General features: G+C 42.3%; 1 protein-coding gene across 1 annotated transcript in view; it reads right to left on the bottom strand.

Annotated features, from left to right (window-relative positions):
- The window catches only part of CFAP92 (cilia and flagella associated protein 92 (putative)), a 67,909-nt gene extending 47,362 nt beyond the window's left edge, over positions 1–20,547 (bottom strand). Inside the window, exons 1-6 of the mRNA XM_010590160.3 lie at positions 20,153–20,547; positions 12,504–12,694; positions 11,572–11,785; positions 6,154–6,297; positions 5,144–5,231; positions 3,791–3,915 (exon numbers count right to left, since the gene is read on the bottom strand). Of these exons, the coding sequence (XP_010588462.3) occupies positions 3,791–3,915; positions 5,144–5,231; positions 6,154–6,297; positions 11,572–11,785; positions 12,504–12,694; positions 20,153–20,417 (1,027 nt within the window). The 5' untranslated portion in view covers positions 20,418–20,547. The remainder of the gene's footprint in view (positions 1–3,790; positions 3,916–5,143; positions 5,232–6,153; positions 6,298–11,571; positions 11,786–12,503; positions 12,695–20,152) is intronic.
- Positions 20,548–21,524: the final 977 nt, after the last annotated feature.

Genomic DNA, 21,524 nt, shown 5'->3' with positions numbered 1-21,524 from the left:
ACAACTGGACCAATAAGCAACATCACGATAAACGGAGAAAAGATTGAAGTTGTCAAGGATTTCATTTTACTTGGATCCACAATTAACAGCCATGGAAGCAGCAGTCAAGAAATCAAAAGACACGTTGCATTGGGTAAATCTGCTGCAAAGGACCTCTTTAATGGGTTGAAGAGCAAAGATGTCACCTTGAAGACTAAGGTGCGCCTGACCCAAGCCATGGTATTTTCAATCACATCATATGCATGTGAAAGCTGGACAATGAATAAGGAAGATGGAAGAAGAATTGAGGCCTTTGAATTGTGGTGTTGGTGAAGAATATTGAATATACCATGGACTGCCAAAAGAACGAACAAGTCTGTCTTGGAAGAAGTACAACCAGAATGCTCCTTAGAAGCAAGAATGGCGAGACTGCATCTTACATATTTTGGACATGTTGTCAGGAGGGATCAGTCTCTGGAGAAGGACATCATGCTTGACAAAGTACAAGGTCAGTGGAAAAGAGGAAGACCCTCAACGAGCTGGATTGACACAGTGGCTGCAACAATCAGCTCAAGCATAACAACGATCGTAAGGATGGCTCAGGACCGGGCAGTGTTTCATTCTGTTGTGCGTAGGGTCACTATGAGTCAGAACCGACTCGACGGCATCTAACAACAACAACAACACATAAAATGCTTAGCTCAGTGCCCAGCTCATATCAAGAAGAAAATGGAGATAATACAAATCTATGCTCATTAAAAACATAAGCTATTGATTCAGTGACATAAAGATCAGTGGAACAGACTAGAAAGCCCAGAAACCGATCCACATACACAGAGGAACTTAATATATGGCAGGGGTGGCATTTAAAATCAGTAAAAAGGACGGACCAGTCAATACATTATATTGACTACCCATTTGGAAACAAATGAAATTATCAAGCTACCTCACACTATGTGCAAAATTAACTGCAGACTAAAAATGGAAAGCAAAAACTTCAAAATCATTAGAAGAATACATAGGAGACTATACTGGCGTCTGAATGAGGAAGTTCTTAAACATCACCAAAACTACAACCTAGAAAGGAATAGTTAAAACAAATAACTGGTATACAAGGCACCATAAGTAAAGTAAGAAGATACAGATCCCAGTCTGGGATGTTTGCAATGCACGTAACTGACATAGCATAATTACTCAGAAGATGTAACAACAAAGCATATAGATCAATAAGAAAAAATTCAAAAACCAATAGAAAAATAAGCAAAGAAACATGGAGGCAAATAAATTAAAAGGAAATCTGAATGATCAAATAAGCTTATGAAACATTATCCAGCCTCATCAGGAATCAGGAATGAAATGTCTGACCACATAAAGCATGGGTGGCCACATGGAGAAGGAGGACTTTTCAGATGCTGCTGGTAGGAGGATATTATGGATTGAATTGTTTCCCCCCAAAAATGTGTGTCAACTTGGCTAGTCCATGAGTCCCAGTATTGTGTGATTGTCCACCATTTTGTCATCTGATGTGATTTTCCTATGTGTTATAAATCCTACCTCTATGATGTTAATGAGGTGAGATTAGTGGCAGTTATGTTAATGAGGCATGACTCAATCTATAAGATTAGATTTTGTCTTAAGTCAATCTGTTCTGAGATATAAAAAAGAGAAGTGAGCAGAGAAGTGGGGACTTCATACCACCAAGAAACAAGAGCCAGGAGAATAGTGCATCCTTTGGACCCAGGAGTCCCTGTGCTGAGAAGTTCCTCAACTGGGGAAAAGTGTTAACAAGGACCTTCCCCCAGAGCCGACAGAGAGAGAAAGCCTACCCCTGGAGCTAGCACCCTGAATTAGGACTTCTAGTTTCCTAGACTGTGAGAAAACAAATTTCTCTTTGTTAAAGCCATCCACTTGTGGTATTTCTGTTATAGCAGCACTAAATAACTAAGACAGAGAGTAATTAGGTATGATCTGGAGAGTAGCTATTTACTGGAGAGTACTTACTGGAGAGTACCTATTTAGCTAGATGGCTACATCTAGCAATGGTATGGAGAAGGCACATCTCTTGCGCCCCAGGAATTCCACCAGATAAATGCCCTAGTCTTGCACACATGTGCGCCTGGAGACAGATGCAAGGATGCTCACTGCAACATTGCTCGTGAGAGCGAAATATTGGAGACTATGCAAATGTTCCTCACTGGGGACCAGATGGAAAAAGAGTGGTACATCCATCTAATATCTACAGACATTACAGTGAAGAAGTTGGATCTGCATTATCAACACTAGTTAATCTCAGAAAAAAAGTTGAACGTAAAGAGCAAGCTGCAGGAATATAGGAACAGTTTGAAGTCATTTCTATAACTCTAAAAACAAATCAATACACTGTTGTGTGAATGTGAGAGAGAGAAAAGGAAAGGAAAAGGATCACACCAATTTCTATGTCCGGGCAGAGCATGCTTCTCAAAAAAGGACAGGACACAAAAAGGACTTGAGCTGTATCTGTAAACTTTATTTCTGAAAAATAAAGAAAAAATAAAGAAACAAAGGAAATACGGCAAAATATTAACACATAAATCTGAATCATGACTACATTATTGTTATATTTTTCTGTGAACTTTTCTATGTTTAAATAATTCACAATAAAAAGAGTGGTTTGAAAAATTCATGAAAATGCTTAAAGAACATTAAAAAGAATGAGCTGTTTAAACTGGAAAAGAGAAAACTTAGGAGTTGAAAGGTGTTCAGATATGAAAGTGTGGACTAGACTGTAAGGGCCTTAAAAATAGGAAGTAGTTTTATTCAACTGTATCTCCAACACCTAGCCTCAGATTGTTGAACTACAATCAGGTCATTGTCAGGAAAAACACATTAATTAATTAAAAGTTAAGAAAGTGAGTTGTAGCAGTCACAAATGAACAAACATGAAATAGCTATCCAAGAGGGCAACGAGTGCACTGGCTCTAGAATTTTCCATCTCATACTGGAAACCCAACTGCTGGGTGAAAAACTGGTGAGGAGATGGACTTAGTAGCTTCTGAGAATTCTTGTCTTTTGTCAGTCTGTGACTAAGAGTACATGCTTCTGCACAAGGGTTTCCTGCCTGGGATGATGTTTTCCTTATTCCACTTGGCAAATAACTTCTTATCATTCAAGAGGACAGATAAATGAGATGGATGGATGGATGGACGGACGGACGGACAGATGTATGGATGGATGGTAGGGATGGATTATGGGCGGAATAGGTGGCTGGATGGCCGGGATGGTTGGATGATGGGGATGGATGGTAAAAATGGATGGATGGTGGGGATGGATGAATGGTGAGGATGGGTTGATGGTGGGGATGGATGGATGGTGGGGATGAGTGGATGGCAGGGATGAATAGATGGCAGGGATGGGTGAATAGTGGGGATGGTAGGTGGATGGATGCATGGTGGACTGAATGAATGGTGGGGATGGATGAATGGATAAGTGGATAGATGGTGGGGCTGGTTGGGTGGATGAATGGTGGAAATGGATGGATGGCAGGGATGGGTGGATGGTGGGAATGGGTGGATGGATGGATTTTGGGGATGGATGGATGGTATAGATAGACGAATGGATGGTGAGGATGGATAGAGGGATGGTAGGGATGGATGGATAATGTTGGTTGGGATGGGATGAATAAGATGAAAGTGTGTACAGTACTCTTTTACTTTTGAGTAATGTTCAGTCACATATTAAAGAATCTTGTTCAAGTACCCTGAATTTGAAATGCGCTTATTTCATAATTCTTGCAAATCCAGTTATAAAATTCCAAAATCTCCTTCTAACTTACTCTGAGACTTTTTCCTGTCTAACATGCTTGTTAAGCTGCCAAACGATGACCTCTCAATTAATTCCTTGATCTCTGCCATGTTTATTCCTCCTAAAGAAACATTTGATCCTCTTGAAATATTCCACCTAGAAAATTCACAAAGGAAAAAATAAGTGAAAGTGAAAAAATCGGAGACCAGCTCTGACGATCTATTTACTGGATTAAATGTGAGCAGATAAAACAATGACATTGCATTCTTCTAACCAAATGAGTCTCAAATTTCAATGTGTATATGAATCACCTGAAAAAAAATAAATAACCAAACCCGTTGCCACCGACTTGATTCCGACCCTATAGAACAGAGTAGAACTGCCCCATAGAGTTTCCAAGGAGTGCCTGGTGGATTCGAACTGACAACCTTCTGGTTAGCAGCTGTAGTACCTAACCACTACACCACCAGAGTTCCCAAATCACCTAAGGATCTCAGTAAATAAAATGCAGATGGGGGTTCGGTAGGTCTGAGTCAAGGCCTGAGATTCTGTGTATCTGACAAGCTCCCCAGCGATGCAGAAGCTATTGGTCCATAGACTACATTTACACAATCAAGTTTCTACCAATAGAATAGATAATGGAAAATATGATGTTTTTATAAGAGCAACCAAAACTATAATATACCTAGGAATTCAGATACAGTATAATATCTATAGGAAGAAAAAAAATTCTATAAAAGGACGTGAAGGAAGATCTGAATTAAGTGAACAGATATACTATGATCATGGATGAAATAACAATGTAAAAATGTCATTTCTTCCCAAATTAATCTATAAATTCAATGCAAAACTATAAAAAAATCAAGACTTTTTTAAATAACATATTCTCTTTGTTCTCCCCAAACCACCGGGTGGGCTTCTATTCTGCCCTTGTTCCTCACAGCATCCAAGTAACCACCTTCTTCAGACCCTTCCTAGGCTAACAGAAGCCCTTAGAGTAATTGCACTCACAGCAAGAAAAGCTGTAGACTCCAGAGTCTGAAGGTGTGGACTGGAATCCTGAATCTACCAAGAACTCTGGTTTTATGACTGTAGAAATCACTTACCCACTAATTCACCTTGTGTAGAAAATGGAGATATTAATACCACCTCCCAGAGTGATCATTAAGATTTAAATGAGACAAAATAATGTGTGCAGAGAACACAGTGCCTAAAGTACAACATGCGCCCAAAGCACCAGAATCCCTTCTCCTGTTCCTTTAATTTCACCTGGATTATGTGAACTCTAATTTAAATGGAGTTATTAAAGAGTCTACACGACTCTTGGTGGAAGTCTGTAGGGGCTCCACTCCCACTCCCCAAAATAACATGGGTCCATCCTTACCGAACTGTGGAACAATCATCCATTTTGAGTGATTTCTCATTTTCCTCGCTGTTCTTAGAAGAAGTTTCAGGCTCTGTCTGGTAAGAACCTGATAATATTTATTAGCAAATGTTGCCAATAACATTTTCTTCCTCCATACCAGTTCTCTAAAAAATGAGGGCAGCTCACACATTCTTGTAGCACAAGTCTCCAAGCAGAAGGCCTGGTACATAGTAAGCATTCAGTAAAATTATTCATTAATAATCAATGAATCAATGAATGAACATACAGCTCTAATTGTTTAGATGAATGGAGTCAGGAAGAGGCCTCCAGTTCCTTATATAACACCTCACAGAGAAAAAAAGAAGAAAAAAGTCTATACCTGTTAAATTATTCACTTCAGCGCTATTTATGTTACAGAAGACTGAAAACACTTGAAAAGTTCGAAGTTCCCAACTATAAAGAATATTTAAGAAAATTACAGTATTTCCAGCAGATGAAGTATTACATAGCCACTAAAAATGAAGTTCATGGAAAGCTTTTAAGGATGTTAGAAATTGCAAACGACAATGTTAATTAAAATCTTAGAATACAAAATTTTTATGTATCCAGGATAACCTCATCATCTACATAAAAAAAAAAATCCTAGAACAAAAACAAAGAAATTTGCCAAAATATGATAACCAAAATGCTACAGTGATTGCTCCTGGTGGTGGAATTATAGATTATCTTCCCTGTTTTTACATACTTTTTTAAAATTAAATTTTCTAAAAAAAAAAAGTAACTTCTACAGTTAGAAAAGCTTTTTTTTTGGTTCATTTTTGTAAATTGCAAAACAAACAAATTAAAGAAAAAGGATCAACTACAAAAAAGTGAGCCATTTAATGAAAGCAGTGCTTGCCTCATAGGATGAGCAGCAGAATAGCTCATACATGGGAGGATCACCAGTGCACATACACACTAGTGGCACCAATCACTCTTCCTGCCATAGTCCTGCACTCAATTTATCCTCAAAGGTTGTCTCCACTCACCCTGAAAAGACTTTGAGTATTTTTCTGCTTTTTCTTGTTTTCCTGGTAGATACTCCTGGCTCCACTCCTCTCTGATAGTGCTGGGTTTGGAAATGCCCTTTTCAGACATTCTTCTCTGATTTAAAACCAAATGTCTCACTTCCTCTAGAAAGGAGGAGAAGAAAGGATCATTGACTCAATCAATTAATCAATCATAAATACTTACCGAGTACCTACTATGTGACAAGCAAAGCGCATGGCTGCTAACGGAAAGGTTGGCAATTCGAATCTACCAGCTCCTTCACAGGAGAAAGTTGTAGCAGTCTGCTTCTGTAAATATTACAGCCTTGGAAACCCTATGGAACAGTTCTACTCTGTCCTATAGGATTGCTAGTAGAATCCACTCCATGGCAACAAGTTTATGGGAAAACCACTCCCCTAAAAAAAAAAAAAATTTTTTTTCCCCTAGAGGTGGAGATAAAGCAACAGATAAGATAGGTAAGATCCTGACATCCTGGAACTGTTGCCTAAGGTGCTACTTCCAAATACTAGGAAATTCAGAAGAATAACCACACAGATGTTTGGGAGAAGCACAGGTCTCAGTTGGCAATGGTTTCTTCTACTAAATAAGGTCATCAAGTGCTTGGCGTGTGTTGTTCCATTTAATCATCACTCTTACAGGACATCATTACCAATTCCCCCATTTTACAGATGAGGAATTGGGCACTTAGTAACTTTCCTATGGTCAGAGAGCTGGTCCAGAGAAAAGCCAGGACCATATTCAGAGCTCCTTTCCTCAGCAGGGAATACACCCTTCTTAGGACTTTCATGTCTATCAAAATGGGGCTTTGCATGCACATGGCAGCAACCAAAACTGTGTGGAATAATGAGTGAATGGAAGGGTGAGTGAATGAATGGAGATAACAAAAGCTACAAGAAAGAGGTGAAATTGAACTCAGTATTGAAGTTAAATAAAAAGTTTGGAAAAAGAGATGAGGCTAAAATCCCTCAAGTTATGGCCAGCTTCCTGAAGGCAATCAATGAGGCATCAAGAGGTGAGCAAGAATGTGAAGGTGGAAGTGGGAGTAGTGACGACCTTGAGGAACTAGTTATAAAATGCCTTCAAGGCTAGACTCACTGAGCAGCTATGGAAAGTTGCAGAGCAATGAAGCGCCAGGGTCAAAGGGTAACACATAAAGGCTGGGCAACGATGGCAGAACAGAGTGGGCAGGGGAAAGCTTGTGTGCAGAGAGAGCCAGGGCCAGGGAAGAGGAGATAGCTGTGCGGTAGACAGTTCTAAAGAACGACAAACGGGTCTGGCCAACTAGATGTCGGGTGGGGGTGGGGGATGCCAAGAGGTGAGGGCCTAGGAGAATTCAAATATGACTCCAGGCTTCGAGAGTGACGGAGTATTTGTCTAACACTGAGAAACCAAGAGGACTAGTAGATTAGAGAGAAGAGCAATACCAGTTCTGGTTGGGATACTGCAATAGAGGCCAGCGGGCTGAAAGGTGACGAGTTCTGGCATGTGATCTATAGTGCATCAAAAGCAATGTCCTAAACCCTTTGTAGGAAACCCCAGTGGCATAGTGGTTAAGAGCTACTGCTGCTAACTGAAAAGGCAACACTTTGAACCCACCAGGTGCTCCTTGGAAACAGTACGGGGCTGTTCTACTCTGTCCTATAGGGTTGCTATGAGTCAGAATCGGCTCGATGGTAACGGATTTTTTTTTTTCTTTATCCCCACTGTAACACTTAACATACCTCTACGGTGTTTCTCCCTCCCAAGAAACAAGGGCCTCAGTCAGATACCTTTTTAAGTGAAAAAATGTAGGATGTACCTGTGTTTTATTGACTGTGCAAAGGCATTCAACTGTGTGGATCAAAACAAGCAACGGATAACATTGCAAAGAATAGGAATTCCAGAACATTAATTGTGCTCATGAGGAACCTGTACATAGAACAAGAGGCAGTCTTTTGAACAGAACAAGGGGATACTTCATGGTTTAAAGTTAGGAAAGGTATGCATCAGGGTTATATCCTTTCACCGTATCTATTCAATCTGTATGCTGAGCATACAATCTGAGAAGCTGGACTATATGAAGAAGAACACGGGGCATAAGGATTGGAGGAAGACTCATTAACAACCTGCATTGTGCAGATGACACAACCTTCCTTGCTGAAAGTGAAGAGGACTTGAAACACTTACTGATGAAGATCAAAGATCACAGCACAGATTACACCTCAACGTAAAGAAAACAAAAATCCTCACAACTGGACCAATAAACAACAACATGATAAATGGAGAAAAGGTTGAAGTTGTCAAGGATTTCATTTTACTCGGATCCACAGTCAACACCCATGGAAGCAGCAGTCAAGAAATCAGAAGACGCATTGCACTGGGCAAATCTGCTGCAAAAGACCTCTTCAAAGTGTTAAAAAGCAAAAATGTCATCGTGAAGACTAAGGTGCATCTGACCCAATGCAATCACCTCGTATGCAGAAGAATTCCCGCCTTTGAATTGTGGTGTTGGCAAAGAATATTGAGTATACCATGGATTGCCAAAAGAATGAACAAATCTGTCTAGGAAGAAGTACAACCAGAATGCTCCTTAGAAGCAAAGGTGACCAGACTATGTCTCACATATTTTGGACGTGTTATCGGGAGGGATCAGTCCCTGGAGAAGGACATCATGCTTGGTAAAGTAGAGGGTCATTGAAAAAGAGGAAGACCCTCGACAAGATGAATTGACACAGTGGCTGCAACAATGGGCTCAAGCATAACAATGATCATGAGAATGATAAAGGAGGGGGCAGTATTTCATTCTATTGTGCGTAGGGTCAGTATGAGTCGGAATCAACTTGACAGCACCTAACGACAAGAAGACAGCATGTACAGTAGACCTTATTTTTACTAAACAACAAAAAAAAACATTTGTACCCACATATAAACTACACAGGAAAATGTTAACGTCGATTATCTCAGGACAGGCATCCTATGATTTAAATTTTTTTCCTTTTTGCTAGTCTATTTCTAAATTATTTTACAAAGTGAACATACCCTTCTTATTTAAATAAGCAGTGATGCCAGGCTTGCGTCAAGGTTCCAGAAGGGCAGGTGGCCTCAGGTCAAGAGCACTGACAGCCAAAGGCCAATGGGTTCTCCCTACAGGGCCTAGAACACCTTTCCTCCTCCCTTTTACGGCCAACGGATTCCATTGGCTCTTTCAAATTTGGTCCCAACGCTCCCACCTACAGGAAGACTTCCTGATGCCCCTACCCCAGCACCTCTCTCAGTGTGAGTCCACAGCAGGGCAGATGTTTACCAGTGGGCCACCTAACACACCCCAGAAATTCTGGCTCAGCAGCTCTGGGCCAGGCCCTGGAATCTGCATTTGGGCACATATTCCAAGTGCATCTGAGGCAGGAGGTTTGGAGCACACATTTTAGTAATTTGGATATAGGTTTGAATATAAGTCAGTGATTCCCAGCCAAGGGCAATTTTGCCCCTAAGGGGACATTTTGCAATATCTGAAGATATTTCTGATGGTCACAAACGGCACAAATGGCATCTAGTACTGGCTTCTAGTGGTCAGGGATGCTGCTAAACCACCTACAATGCACAGGATGGCCCCATGACAAAGAACTATCCAACCCACTATGTTAATAGTGCCAAGGGTAAGAAACTCTGGATATGAATGAAAGATCAAAAATCGGACATCCCAAGCCTCCAATATCAGAAAGCCTCCACAAGAAGGTAGGCTGGAAACCAGAGAAAGCACAGGGTCTGATATTGGCACTGTCACTCACTCCACGCAAGTGACAGTCTCAGTCTGCTTGCTGCAAAATGGGGATAATGATACTTGTCTGGACGCTACTAACAATAACATGGCCATATTGCATGGAGTAATATGCACGTCTTTTTACCTTTTAACATCTCTAGAAAATTCAGGATACATCTTACAATTAATACCATGTCATGGTTTCATCTGAGGTCCCTAGGTGGCACAAATGGTTTGCACTCGATGACTAACCTAAAAAGAAGCCCTGGTGGCACAGTGGTTAAGCACTCAGCTGTTAACCAAAAAGTCAGCGATTCAAACCTACCAGCCTCTCTGTGGGAGAAAGACGTGGCAGTCTGCTTCTGTACAAATTTACAGCATTGGAAACCCTATGGGGCAGTTCTACTCTGTCCTATAGGGTTGCTCTGAGTCACAATCGAATCGATGGTAACAGGTACTAACCTAAAGACTGGCAGTTTGAACCCACCCAGCAGTACCATGGAAGAAAGGCCTGGAGATCTGCTTCTGTTCAGATTACAGCTCAGAAAACCCTATGGAACACTTCTACTCTGTAACACATAAGTCCACTGTGAGTTAGAATTGACTTGACGGCAAGTTTTTTTTTTTTTTAATAGTTTAATTGACAGAATTTTATTATAGTTTTTAAATTCTCTGTAGACAACGCGCACGGTTACTGCTTAAGCCCAGGGTGTTCTGCTCCCATCGCCCTGCCTAACTCTAGTGAGGTAGCTACTATTTATTTCCCCTATTTTACAAGTGAGCAATGGATGTTCAGGAATGTGTCCAAGGTCACCATCTAGTACAAAATGGAGATAGGATTGGACTCGGCTGCCTGACTTCAGAGCCTGGATCTCTCCACCCCTCCCACTATCTCCTTAAAGGAAAGTTGAAAAGGCGACTTTCTGACATTGATTTAATATTTGCACAAGAGCCCAGAAGGGTCTACATGAAAATGTTAATGTGGCTGTCTTGGGCTGGTGGGCCTTTTAAGTTTTCTTTTTTGTTTATTGGTTTTATGGACTGAATAGTGTCCCCCCCAAAATACGTGTTGAAATCCTAACCCCTGTACCTGTAAATGTGATTCTGTTTGGAAATTGGGTTTTCTTTTTGTTATGTTAATGGGGTCATGGCAGTGTAGGGTACGTCCTAAACCTAATCACTTCTGAGTTATAAAAAAACCAGAATAGACACAGAGGCTTACACAAGGGAAGACAGATACCATGTGAGGATCGTTTACAAGCCAAAGAACGCCAAGGAACCAAGGAAGCCCTAGGTGATTAAGACACTTGGTATCCTCTAATTTTTTTCCATGAACATACAATTCATCCAGGGAGACAGGTGGTGGTGGGTGCCCATGTCAGCGGTCCTGGGACAGGAGGTCCCGAAAGGTGGAAAGGGTGGAGGTGGAGTCCTAATGTCCACGTGTGCAGACATGTCCAGCCCAACATAGCCAGCGCTCCACCCAGCAGCACTTCCCAACCCCCATACAGGCAGAAGGGGGAAATCACAGCACTGATACAGAAACCAGTGAGTGCCCCATGAAAATGAGATGAGGGAAATGAGGGGAGCTGGCTTTTATTCTGTGACTAGAGAGAAGACACAGCTTCTAGGAACATTTCAACTAAAACTTGAGTACGTGACTTACCAAAAGATTCGATATCTTCCGAGTGACCAGGGACCTTTAATCGATAATACCTGGCTCTTCTCGAAACTTTGTCCTTCGTGTCCCAGAGCTTCAAGCTTATTTTATGAAAATTTATTTTCTTTAATAATTCCTTTGTCACGTTGATGGTAAAAGCTTGGGTCCATGACACCCAGATTTTATCACCTTCAAGCCACGGCTTCACTGTCTGTGGAAAGCAACACTGAGACTTTAACTGTGGTAAAGATAGGAAGACTCAGTCATCTACAGATCTAAACAACTCCCACCAACACCCTCCTCAGCAGTGAAGTTGAGGCTTGGCTCTCCATTAGTCCCACCACTGTGTCTGCCTCTCTCCTGGCTCCAAACTCAGGTCAGGAACTGGGATATAATACACTGGGCCCTGTCAGACCCCTGGGTTCCTTGGAAAAAGTAAAATCAAAGCAACCACCTTCCAATTGTGTCCTCTCCTAATGGTTCCAAGGACTGACCCAGAGCTAAACCACTGGCAGGGATGTGCATGCGTGAGCAGGTACACTCACATATACACACACACACACTCACACACACGCACTCACACATACTTACATGCACACACTCATGGGCGTACTCGCGCTCACAAGCTCATGCACACAAACTCAAACACATATAGAAAGAAAGAAATCTCAAGAGCTGCAAAGGTTTTGAAACACCCACGAAACGACTGGGTAAAAACACCTAAATAAAAAGTCCCGCAAATTGGAATTAGGCCAGGGCAGAGTCATTCAGCAGGTCTGGGGTTGGGCTACGAATCTGCATGTCCAACAAGCTCCCAGGTGACCATGATGCTGCTGGTCGACAGGCCACACATCGGGTAGCCAGTATTAGTCTACACGCAAAGTTAACCACATGGGCCCGCATGCACACATGAATGCACGCACACACACCTTTATGCCGGACTCCAGGAACACTTTGGTCACGGATGGAAACACCACCACGTCAACTTTTTTAGGCTGTATGTCATCAGGCAGAAGGTAATACTCAATGTGGTAGAAACGGCGAGTCTTTGTAACAGCTTTTTCTCCTTTAGACTGTTTCCTGTATTTTTCGATCAAAGTTGGATATTTTCCTTTATGACCTAAAATGACAGATTAAATGAGTCTTGTTTTAACCTCATGTGCAAGAGCAGACCCTTCCCCACAGTTCCGATGCCGGCTGTGGCTGCATAATAGACGGGTCCAGTCCTCCTCCTAGCCAGAGGAGCAGCATGGCCTGGAAGAGGGTGAGACAAGCCAGGCATCTAGGGTAAAAATTTTACGTACATGACTCTTTGAGTGAGTCCTGGTCCTTAGTAAGGTGCTGATAAAAAAATAAATAAATAATCATATACAATGCAATATGTGTAATGACAGCAGAATGAACGAGGTTCTGAAGTACAACAGAGGAGGCAGGAATGAACTCTGCCTGGGCACGGGGGGCGGGGAGTCATGTAGGAGTCTTGCAGGCGTGAAGCTAGCAGACAGATTAGGGAAGGCATTCCAGGCAGAGGGAATGGCCTAGCACAAACCTCATTGAGGAAGCTGCACAGTATGGGGTGGTTGGAGCATAGGATGCAGAAGGCGAGGCTGGAGCTTCAGCCAGAGGCCAGGGCCCAAGAAGCCTCCATGGCCTGATCTTGGACTTAAATCGTACCCTCCACCCATTGCCATCGAGTCGATTCCAACTCATAGCGACCCTATAGGACAGAGTAGAACTGCCCCAAAAGGTTTCCAAGGACTGCCTGGTGGATTCAAGCTGCCGAGCATTTGGTTGGCAGCCAAGCTCTTCACCACTGCCCCACCAGGGCTCCTTGAACTGTGTCTTCTAGGCTAGGGCTTTTCACACCAGAATGAGATGTTTCAGGCACTCCATAAATATTTAGTCCAAATTTCATTCTACAAAATATGACTATCTTTAAAGCCATAGTTTTTAAAAATTCAAGTTTTTAACATATAGGAGGCTGCTTCTGCATTAATTTTGTGCTTTCAGAATAATTAGTTTGTGTGTAGAATTTGGCATAAAGCTTCTCCTGCCCATTTTTGGAAACCCTGGTGGCGTAGTGGTTAAGTGCCTTGGCTGCTAACCAAAGGGTTGGCAGTTTGAATCCGCCAGGTGCTCCTTGGAAATTCTATGGGGCAGTTCTACTCTGTCCTATAGGGTCACTATGAGTTGGAATCGACTCAACAGCACTGGGTTTGGTTTTTTTTTTTTTTTTTGGTTGTCCATTTTTGGCAGACATCAGAACTTCTTGAAAAGGTACCATTGACCAGAAAGTTTGCAGCTCTTCACTGGTCTGTGTTCTGCTTCAATCCAAGGTAGACCAGCAAGTGGACAAACAGGCTTTTTCATTTTCTATTGATGGGACAGCAAATTGTTATGACCCTTTGGGAGGGCAATTTGATAATACCTACCAAAATTTTTAAATGCATACCTTAACCCAACAATTCCACATCTTGAAATTCAGGCTACAGAAGCGCTCACACATTTGCACAAAATTATACATATAAGGATTTCCACTGCAGAATTGTTCAATGCATCAAATCTATTCTTCAGATGGTCTCTAAATTCGGGTGGGATATACTCAAGGTCATATTTTGGCTCTCGTGGACTTGCTCAGATTTTCTTCAGTTTCAGCTTGAACTTGCATATGAGCAATTGATGGTCTGTCTGTTCCACAGTCAGCCCCTGGCCTTGTTCTGACTGATCATATTGAGCTTTTCCATTGGCTCTTTCCACAGATGTAGTCAATTTGATTTCTGTGTGTTCCATCTGGCGAGCTCCATGTGTATAGTCGTCGTTTATGTTGGTGAAAGAAGGTATTTGCAATGAAGAAGTCGTTGGTCTTGCAAAATTCTATCATTCGATCTCTGGCATTGTTTCTATCACCAAGGCCATAGTTTCCAACTACTGATTCTTCTTCTTTGTTTCCAACTTTTGCATTAAAATCACCAGTAATTATCAATGCATCTTGATTGCATGTCGATCAATTTCAGACTGCAGCAGCTGATAAAAATCTTCTATTTCTCCATCTTTGGCCTCAGTGGTTGGTTCATATATCTGAATAATAGTTGTATTAACTGGTCTTCCTTGTAGGTGTATGGATATTATCCTATCACTGACAGCACTGTACTTCAGGATAGATCTTGAAATGTTCTTTTTGACGATGAATGCAACACCATTCCTCTTCAAGTTGTCATTCCCAGCATAGCAGACTATATGATTGTCCAATTCAAAATGGCCAATACCAGTCCATTTCAGCTCACTAATGCCTAGGATATTGATGTTTATGCGTTCCATTTCATTTTTGATGATTTCCAATTTTCATAGATTCATACTTTGTACATTCCAAGTTCCGATTATTAATGGATGTTTGCAGCTATTTCTTCTCATTTTGAGTCATGCCACATCAGCAAATGAAGGTCCCGAAAGCTTTACTCTGTCCACATCATTAAGGTTGACTCTACTTTGAGGAGGCAGCTCTTCCCCAGTCATCTTTTAAGTGCCTTCCAACCTGGGGGGCTCATCTTCCAGTACTACATCAGACAGTGTTCTGCTGCTATTCATAGGGTTTTCACTGGCTAATACTTTTCAGAAGTAGACTGCCGGGTCCTTCTTCCTAATCTGTCTTAGTCTGGAAGCTCAGCTGAATTTAGGGACCTTCTGAAGAATAGATTTGATGCATTGAACACTGGTGACTGAAGACTGAACGAGTTGTGGAATGACATCAAGGACATCATACATGAAGAAAGCAAGAGGTCATTGAAAAGACAGGAAAGAAAGAAAAGACCAAAACGGATGTCCGAGGAGACTCTGAAACTTGCTCTCGAACGTCGAGCAGCTAAAGCAAAAGGAAGAATTGATGAAGTAAAAGAACTGAACAGAAGATTTCAAAGGGCAGCTAAAGAAGACAAAGTATTATAATGACATGTGCAAAGAGCTGGAGATGGAAAACCAAAAGGGAAGAACATGCTCAGTGTTTCTCAAGCTGAAAGAACTGAAGAAAAAATTCAAGCCTCGAGTTGCAATAGTGAAGGATTCTATGGGGAAAATATTAAATGACACAGGAAGCATCAAAAGAAGATGGAAAGAATACACAGAGTCATTATACCAAAAAGAATTAGTCTATGTTCAACCATTTCAAGAGGTGGCATATGATCAGGAACCGACAGTACTGAAGGAAGAAGTCCAAGATGCTGTGAAGGCATTGGCGATAAACAAGGCTCCAGGAACTGATGGAATATCAACTGAGATGTTTCAACAAACGGATGCAGCACTGGAGGTGCTCACTCGTCTATGTCAAGAAATATGGAAGACAGCTTCCTGGCCAACTGACTGGAAGAGATCCATATTTATGCCTATTCCCAAGAAAGGTGATCCAACCAAATGTGGAAATTATAGAACAATATCATTTTATCATTAATATCACACACAAGCAAAATTTTGCTGAAGATCATTCAAAAACGGCTGCAGCAGCATATCGACAGGGAACTGCCAGAAATTCAGGCCGATTTCAGAAGAGGACGTGGAACCTGGGATATCATTGCTGATGTCAGATGGATCCTGGGTGAAAGCAGAGAATACAAGAAGGATGTTTACCTGTGTTTTATTGACTATGCAAAGGCATTCGACTGTGTGGATCATAACAAATTATGGATAACATTGGGAAGAATGGGAATTCCAGAACACTTACTTGTGCTCATGAGGAACCTTTACATAGATCAGGAGGCAGTTGTTTGAACAGAACAAAGGGATACTGAGTGCTTTAAAGTCAGGAAAGGTGTGCGTCAGGATTTTATTCTTTCACCATACCTATTCAAACTGTATGCTGAGCAAATAATCTGAGTAGCTGGACTATATGAAGAAGAACGGGGCATCAGGATTGGAGGAAGACTCATTAACAACCTGCATTATGCAGATGACACAACCTTGCTTGCTAAAAGTGGAGAGGACTTGAAGCACTTACTAATGAAGACCAAAGACCACAGCCTTCAGTATGGATTGCACCTCAACATAAAGAAAACAAAAATCCTCACAACTGGACCAAAGAGCAACATCATGATAAATGGAGAAAGGATTGAAGTTGTCAAGGATTTCATTTTACTTGGATCCACAATCAACAGCCATGGAAACAGCAGTGAAGAAATCAAAAGACGCATTGCATTGGGTAAATCTGCTGCAAAGGGCCTCTTTAAAGTGTCGAAGAGCAAAGATGTCATCTTGAAGACTAAGGTGTACCTGACCCAAGTCATGATATTTTCAATCACATCATATGCGTGTGAAAGCTGGACAATGAATAAGGAAGACCGAAGAAGAGCTGATGCTTTGAATTGTGCTGTTGGTGAAGAATATTGAATATACCATGGACTGCCAGAAGAAATGAATAAATCTGTCTTTTAAGAAGTACAGCCAGAATGCTCCATAGAAGCAAGGATGGCGAGACTATGTCTTACGTACTTTGAACATGTTGTCAGAAGGGATCAGTCTCTGGAGAAGGACATCATGCTTGGCAAAGTACAGGGTCAGCGGAAAAGAGGAAGACCCTCAATGAGGTGGATTGGTACAGTAGCTGCAACAACGGGCTCAAGCATAACAACAATTGTAAGGATGGCTCAGGACCAGGCAGCATTTTGTTCTGTTGTGCATAGGGTCGCTGTGAGTTGGAACCGACTCGATGGCACCTAACAACAACAACAACATTGAAGAATTGTAACAGAGAAAACTTTGAAACAACTTAAATGTCCACCAATAAGGGGCAGAATAGATTAGAGTAGAGCCATGCAATTAGATACTATATAGGTGTTAAAAGTAAAACAACAACAAAATAAAAAGTATGTGTTCATATCTTCTAAGATATTCCATCAAATAAAAGAGCAAATTGTTTAAAAAATCAAGTTGTAGAAGAGAACATGAAGGATATCACTTCTTTTAAATAATCTATTTATAGAAATAAACATTTATACACGTACCCATAAATAGGTAATGAAAGAAAAAAATCATTGAACCTAGAATTTTATATCTAGCTAAACTGTCATTCAAAGGCCTTGGCATGATAAAAATACTTCCAGGCATTCAAGGCCTCATAAAGTTTTGCCACACAAGATCTATTTTGAAAATGCCTTTGGAGGAAGTACCAAAATAAGAAATACAAGCCTAGGAGATACTGCAAGAGATAGAGGGGTGAAGGTGATCAAATAAGCACCAATTTGCTTTTGGTTGATATTTGTCAAATGTCTTTTTCCGGGCTATTTTCCTTGATATGAATAGATCCAAGATAGTTATCATTATTTATTTTATTTATTAATAAAAATATTAATTATTGATAGAGGAGATCACTACATAATGACAAAAAGTTCAACTCACCAAGAAGATATGGCAAATCTAAACAGGTATAAAAATAAATAAACAGGTATACACCTAATAAAATAAGGCTGCAACATAGGTGAAGCAACAATCAACAGAACTACAATGAGGAGCTTAATTCAATCATCACTGTGGGAGAGTTCAAGCAGACAAAAAAAAAAAAAGTCTATCAAGAGGTAGAGTGCTAATTGGCAAATATGTGAGATACATTAAAAAAAAAAAAGCAGCTGCTGAGGCACTCAGTACAACCAAATATCTCATGGGATTTGGTTTCTTAGCTTGGAGGTTTAGGGTCATGGTTTCATGGGACATCCCAGTTAATTAGCCAAATATGGTGTTTTGTGCTTCTGTTCTACCTCCTAGTTCTTTGCGTAGTGCCTCAGATCTTAAAAGCTTGTAAGCAGCCATCCAAGGTACAACAATTGATCTCTATCACCTGGAGCAACAGAGGAAGGAGAGTCAGGAATAGGAGGAGGAAAATGGAATGTGTGGCTAATTGCCTCCTTGAACAACTATCTCCTTTGCCATCAGACCAGAAGAATTGGATGGTGCCCGGCTACTACTACCGGACATTTTGATCAAAGATCGTACAGAAGAATCCCGATCCAAAGGGGGTGGGAGGAGATGCAGAACAGAATTTCTAGTTATCATGGAATCTAGACTTTCTGGAACCATTTAGGCTGGATGAACCCCAGAAGCTGTTGCCCTGAGATAATCTTTAAATCTTAAACCAAAAATATTCCCTAAAGTCTTCTTTAAAACAAAAAATAGTTTAACCAGTAAAGAATGCCTGCCTTGTGCATTCTGCTCTTTTGAAAAAACTATCCATAGCAACTGTAAGGTTAGATAGGAAGTTTAGGGTGCAGTGAGTTTATGTTCACGGGGGAGAAAAAAAAAGGATGAAAATGGTCGCACAACTTGAAGAATGTAATCAATGTCACTGAATTGTATTTGTAGAAATTGATGAATTGGTATATGCTTTGCTGTGTATATTTTCAACAACAACCAAAAAAGTATATAAAATGCTCCATAGAAGCAAGGATGGCGAGTAAATTTTTTTTTTTTAATGGTGCCTGGCTATAACCGATGACTGCTCTGACAGGGAACAGAACAGAGAACCCCTGAGGGAGCAGGAGAGCAGTGGGATGCAGACCCCAAATTCTCAGAAAAAGACCAGGCTTAATGGTCATGGTCCCCAGACCTTCTGTTAGCCCAAGACAGGAAACATTCCCAAAGCCAAGTATTCAGACAGGGATTGGACTGGACTATGGGATAGAAAATGATACTGGTGAAGAGCGAGCTTCTTGGATCAAGTAGACACATGAGACTATGTTGGCATCTCCTGTCTGGAGGGGACATGAGAGGGTGGAGGGGGTCAGAAGCTGGCCAAATGGACACGAAAAAAAAGAGTGGAGGGAAGGAGTGTGCTTTCTCATTACAGGGAGAGCAACTAGGAGTATATAGCAAGGTGTATATAAATTTTTTATGAGAAATTGACTTGGTTTGTGAACTTTCACTTAAAGCACAATAAAAATTAAAAAAGAAAAAGATGTAGAGTGCTTTTCTCTGTTCTGCTCCTTGATTTAAGGTTTGATCATGTGACCAGCTTTGCCAATAAAATGTTAGCAGGTGGGATGTGCTCAGACTTGAAGTGTGTTTTGAGTGACTGGGCTTGCCCTCTTGTGTGTATCTTGTATCTGCCTTTCCATAATAAGAATGTGTCTGGGCTAGCCCACTTGTCCAGGAGAAGGATGGGAGACACAGGAAGCCAAGCAGAGCCTTTCCATCAGAGCCCAGCCCAGAGCAGCTGACCTGCACAGCCAAGAGAAAAAAGAGATAGCTCTTTGAAGTCACTGAGTTGGGAGGCTTTTTGGGTTTGTTACACAGCATTTTTGTGGCAATAGCTAATTGATATAACTTTACACTCAGCGTCAATATATCTAAGAATCAGTATTTTAAACAAGCAACGAGTTGATGCACAACCCATTATGGGAACCAATGCCTTAACCTCACTGTGGTTTTTTCATCTGTAAAAAAAAACGGTAGGAGTAACTCCATCTGCTTCTTTTCTGGCCTCTGAGAATGGGGCTCCTGGCATCTGCCACCCCTCTTCCCAGGGGGTAGAGGGAGGACAAGGGGCTTATGTGCCCTAAACTCTTTTTTGCAGAGCGTGCTGGAATTCTGCCCTAGCACTTACCAGCATTGGCTGAGAAGGCCAGTGAGATGATGAACTTGCAGGATACGACCTGAGGCACGTCAGAGTTGAAGGTACTGGCAGGCTCATTTGAGGACTCTTGGCTGCTGGACTGCTGGTCTGTGTCAGACTCCTGGGCCCTGGCCTTGGCCTTCAGGTACTCCTCCACATCACACTGGCTTGCAGACTGGTGGAAGCTGGTGAAGGAGGAGATGGGCTCTGTGATCACCTGGTCCTCATCCCCACACTCCCAGGCTTGCAGCGACATACCACAGGGCGCCTTGTCCGGCAGCGCTTGGCCTGGGAGAAAAGAATGTCATGTGCTGTCACCACCCTCTCTCCCAGGTGTGAGCCCTGCCTTTGCAGGGATCCCACCCTTCTTTTCTAACCCTTCTGCTCCCTCCCTTCCCTGTGCTGTCCAGGCCTGGCCTGCTAGCACACAGTTGGCACTCAATAAATTTAGAGAATGCATGGAAGAAGGAACCCCAGGGAATGATGGATGGCAGTAGTCATGACACTGAGCAGCCCGCTTCTCCAGCCGGCGTCTTTGTCCTTCCGCCACCCCAGATAAGACCTTCAGGGCTTTGTGCTTAAGGAATGCCTGTCCCAGGTGAGCAAAGTCCCCAGGGAACCATAGCCATGGGCGGCCACTCCCCTGAGCTTCCACTCCAGGGAGGCCTCAGGATGCTTGGAAGCTGTGCCAAAGAACAGTTTGAGTTTGCCATTTGGGGAAAGGCAAGCCAGGCAAAGGGGAGACCACATGCAAGAGCCTGGTGAGATCAATGAAGGTGCGACCCCCGCGGCAAGGCACCAAGGGGCATTGAACGCCAGGCTCAGGGCTCAAGCCCAGGGTTTGTGGAGGCAGAGCCTCGGGCTAACGCTCAGAAAGGAGACTTTGTTCTGCGCGGGATGGGGAAGAAAGGAATGCCTGGACTGGGGCGGCCAAGGTGGCCAGGGTCAAGGTCCCAATCACCGCCAAGGCCCAGCGGTACCTGTGAGTGGATGTGTTGGGGGGCAGGCCCGGGCTCAGAATGGGTCGTCAGCTGCCCACGCCCGCTCAACAGCCACCCCGGCGAGTCTCCAAGGACTGTCCGCCCACAACGGCAGCCAAACTCTGTTTGACAGTTGCTAGGAGAGGGGCGCTGACTGCTGAGGGGCGAGGCTGCAGGGGGCGGGGCTCCTCTGGGGGCGGGGCCTCCCCGCGGCCGCAGATCCCAGATCAAAAGCTAACAAACAAAAAAATCCATTGCGGTCAGGTTGATTTAGACTGGAAGCAACCCTATAGGACAGAGTAGAACTACCGCATAGGGTTTCCCAGGAGCAGCTGGTGGATTCGAACTGCAGACCTTCTGGTTAGCCCACAGACGCTTAACCA

Source organism: Loxodonta africana, chromosome 22 (assembly GCF_030014295.1).
Source record: "Loxodonta africana isolate mLoxAfr1 chromosome 22, mLoxAfr1.hap2, whole genome shotgun sequence".
Taxonomy (NCBI): Eukaryota; Metazoa; Chordata; class Mammalia; order Proboscidea; family Elephantidae; genus Loxodonta; species Loxodonta africana.
Note: the sequence above shows the minus strand (reverse complement) of the source record. Positions and strands in the feature narration are given on the sequence as shown.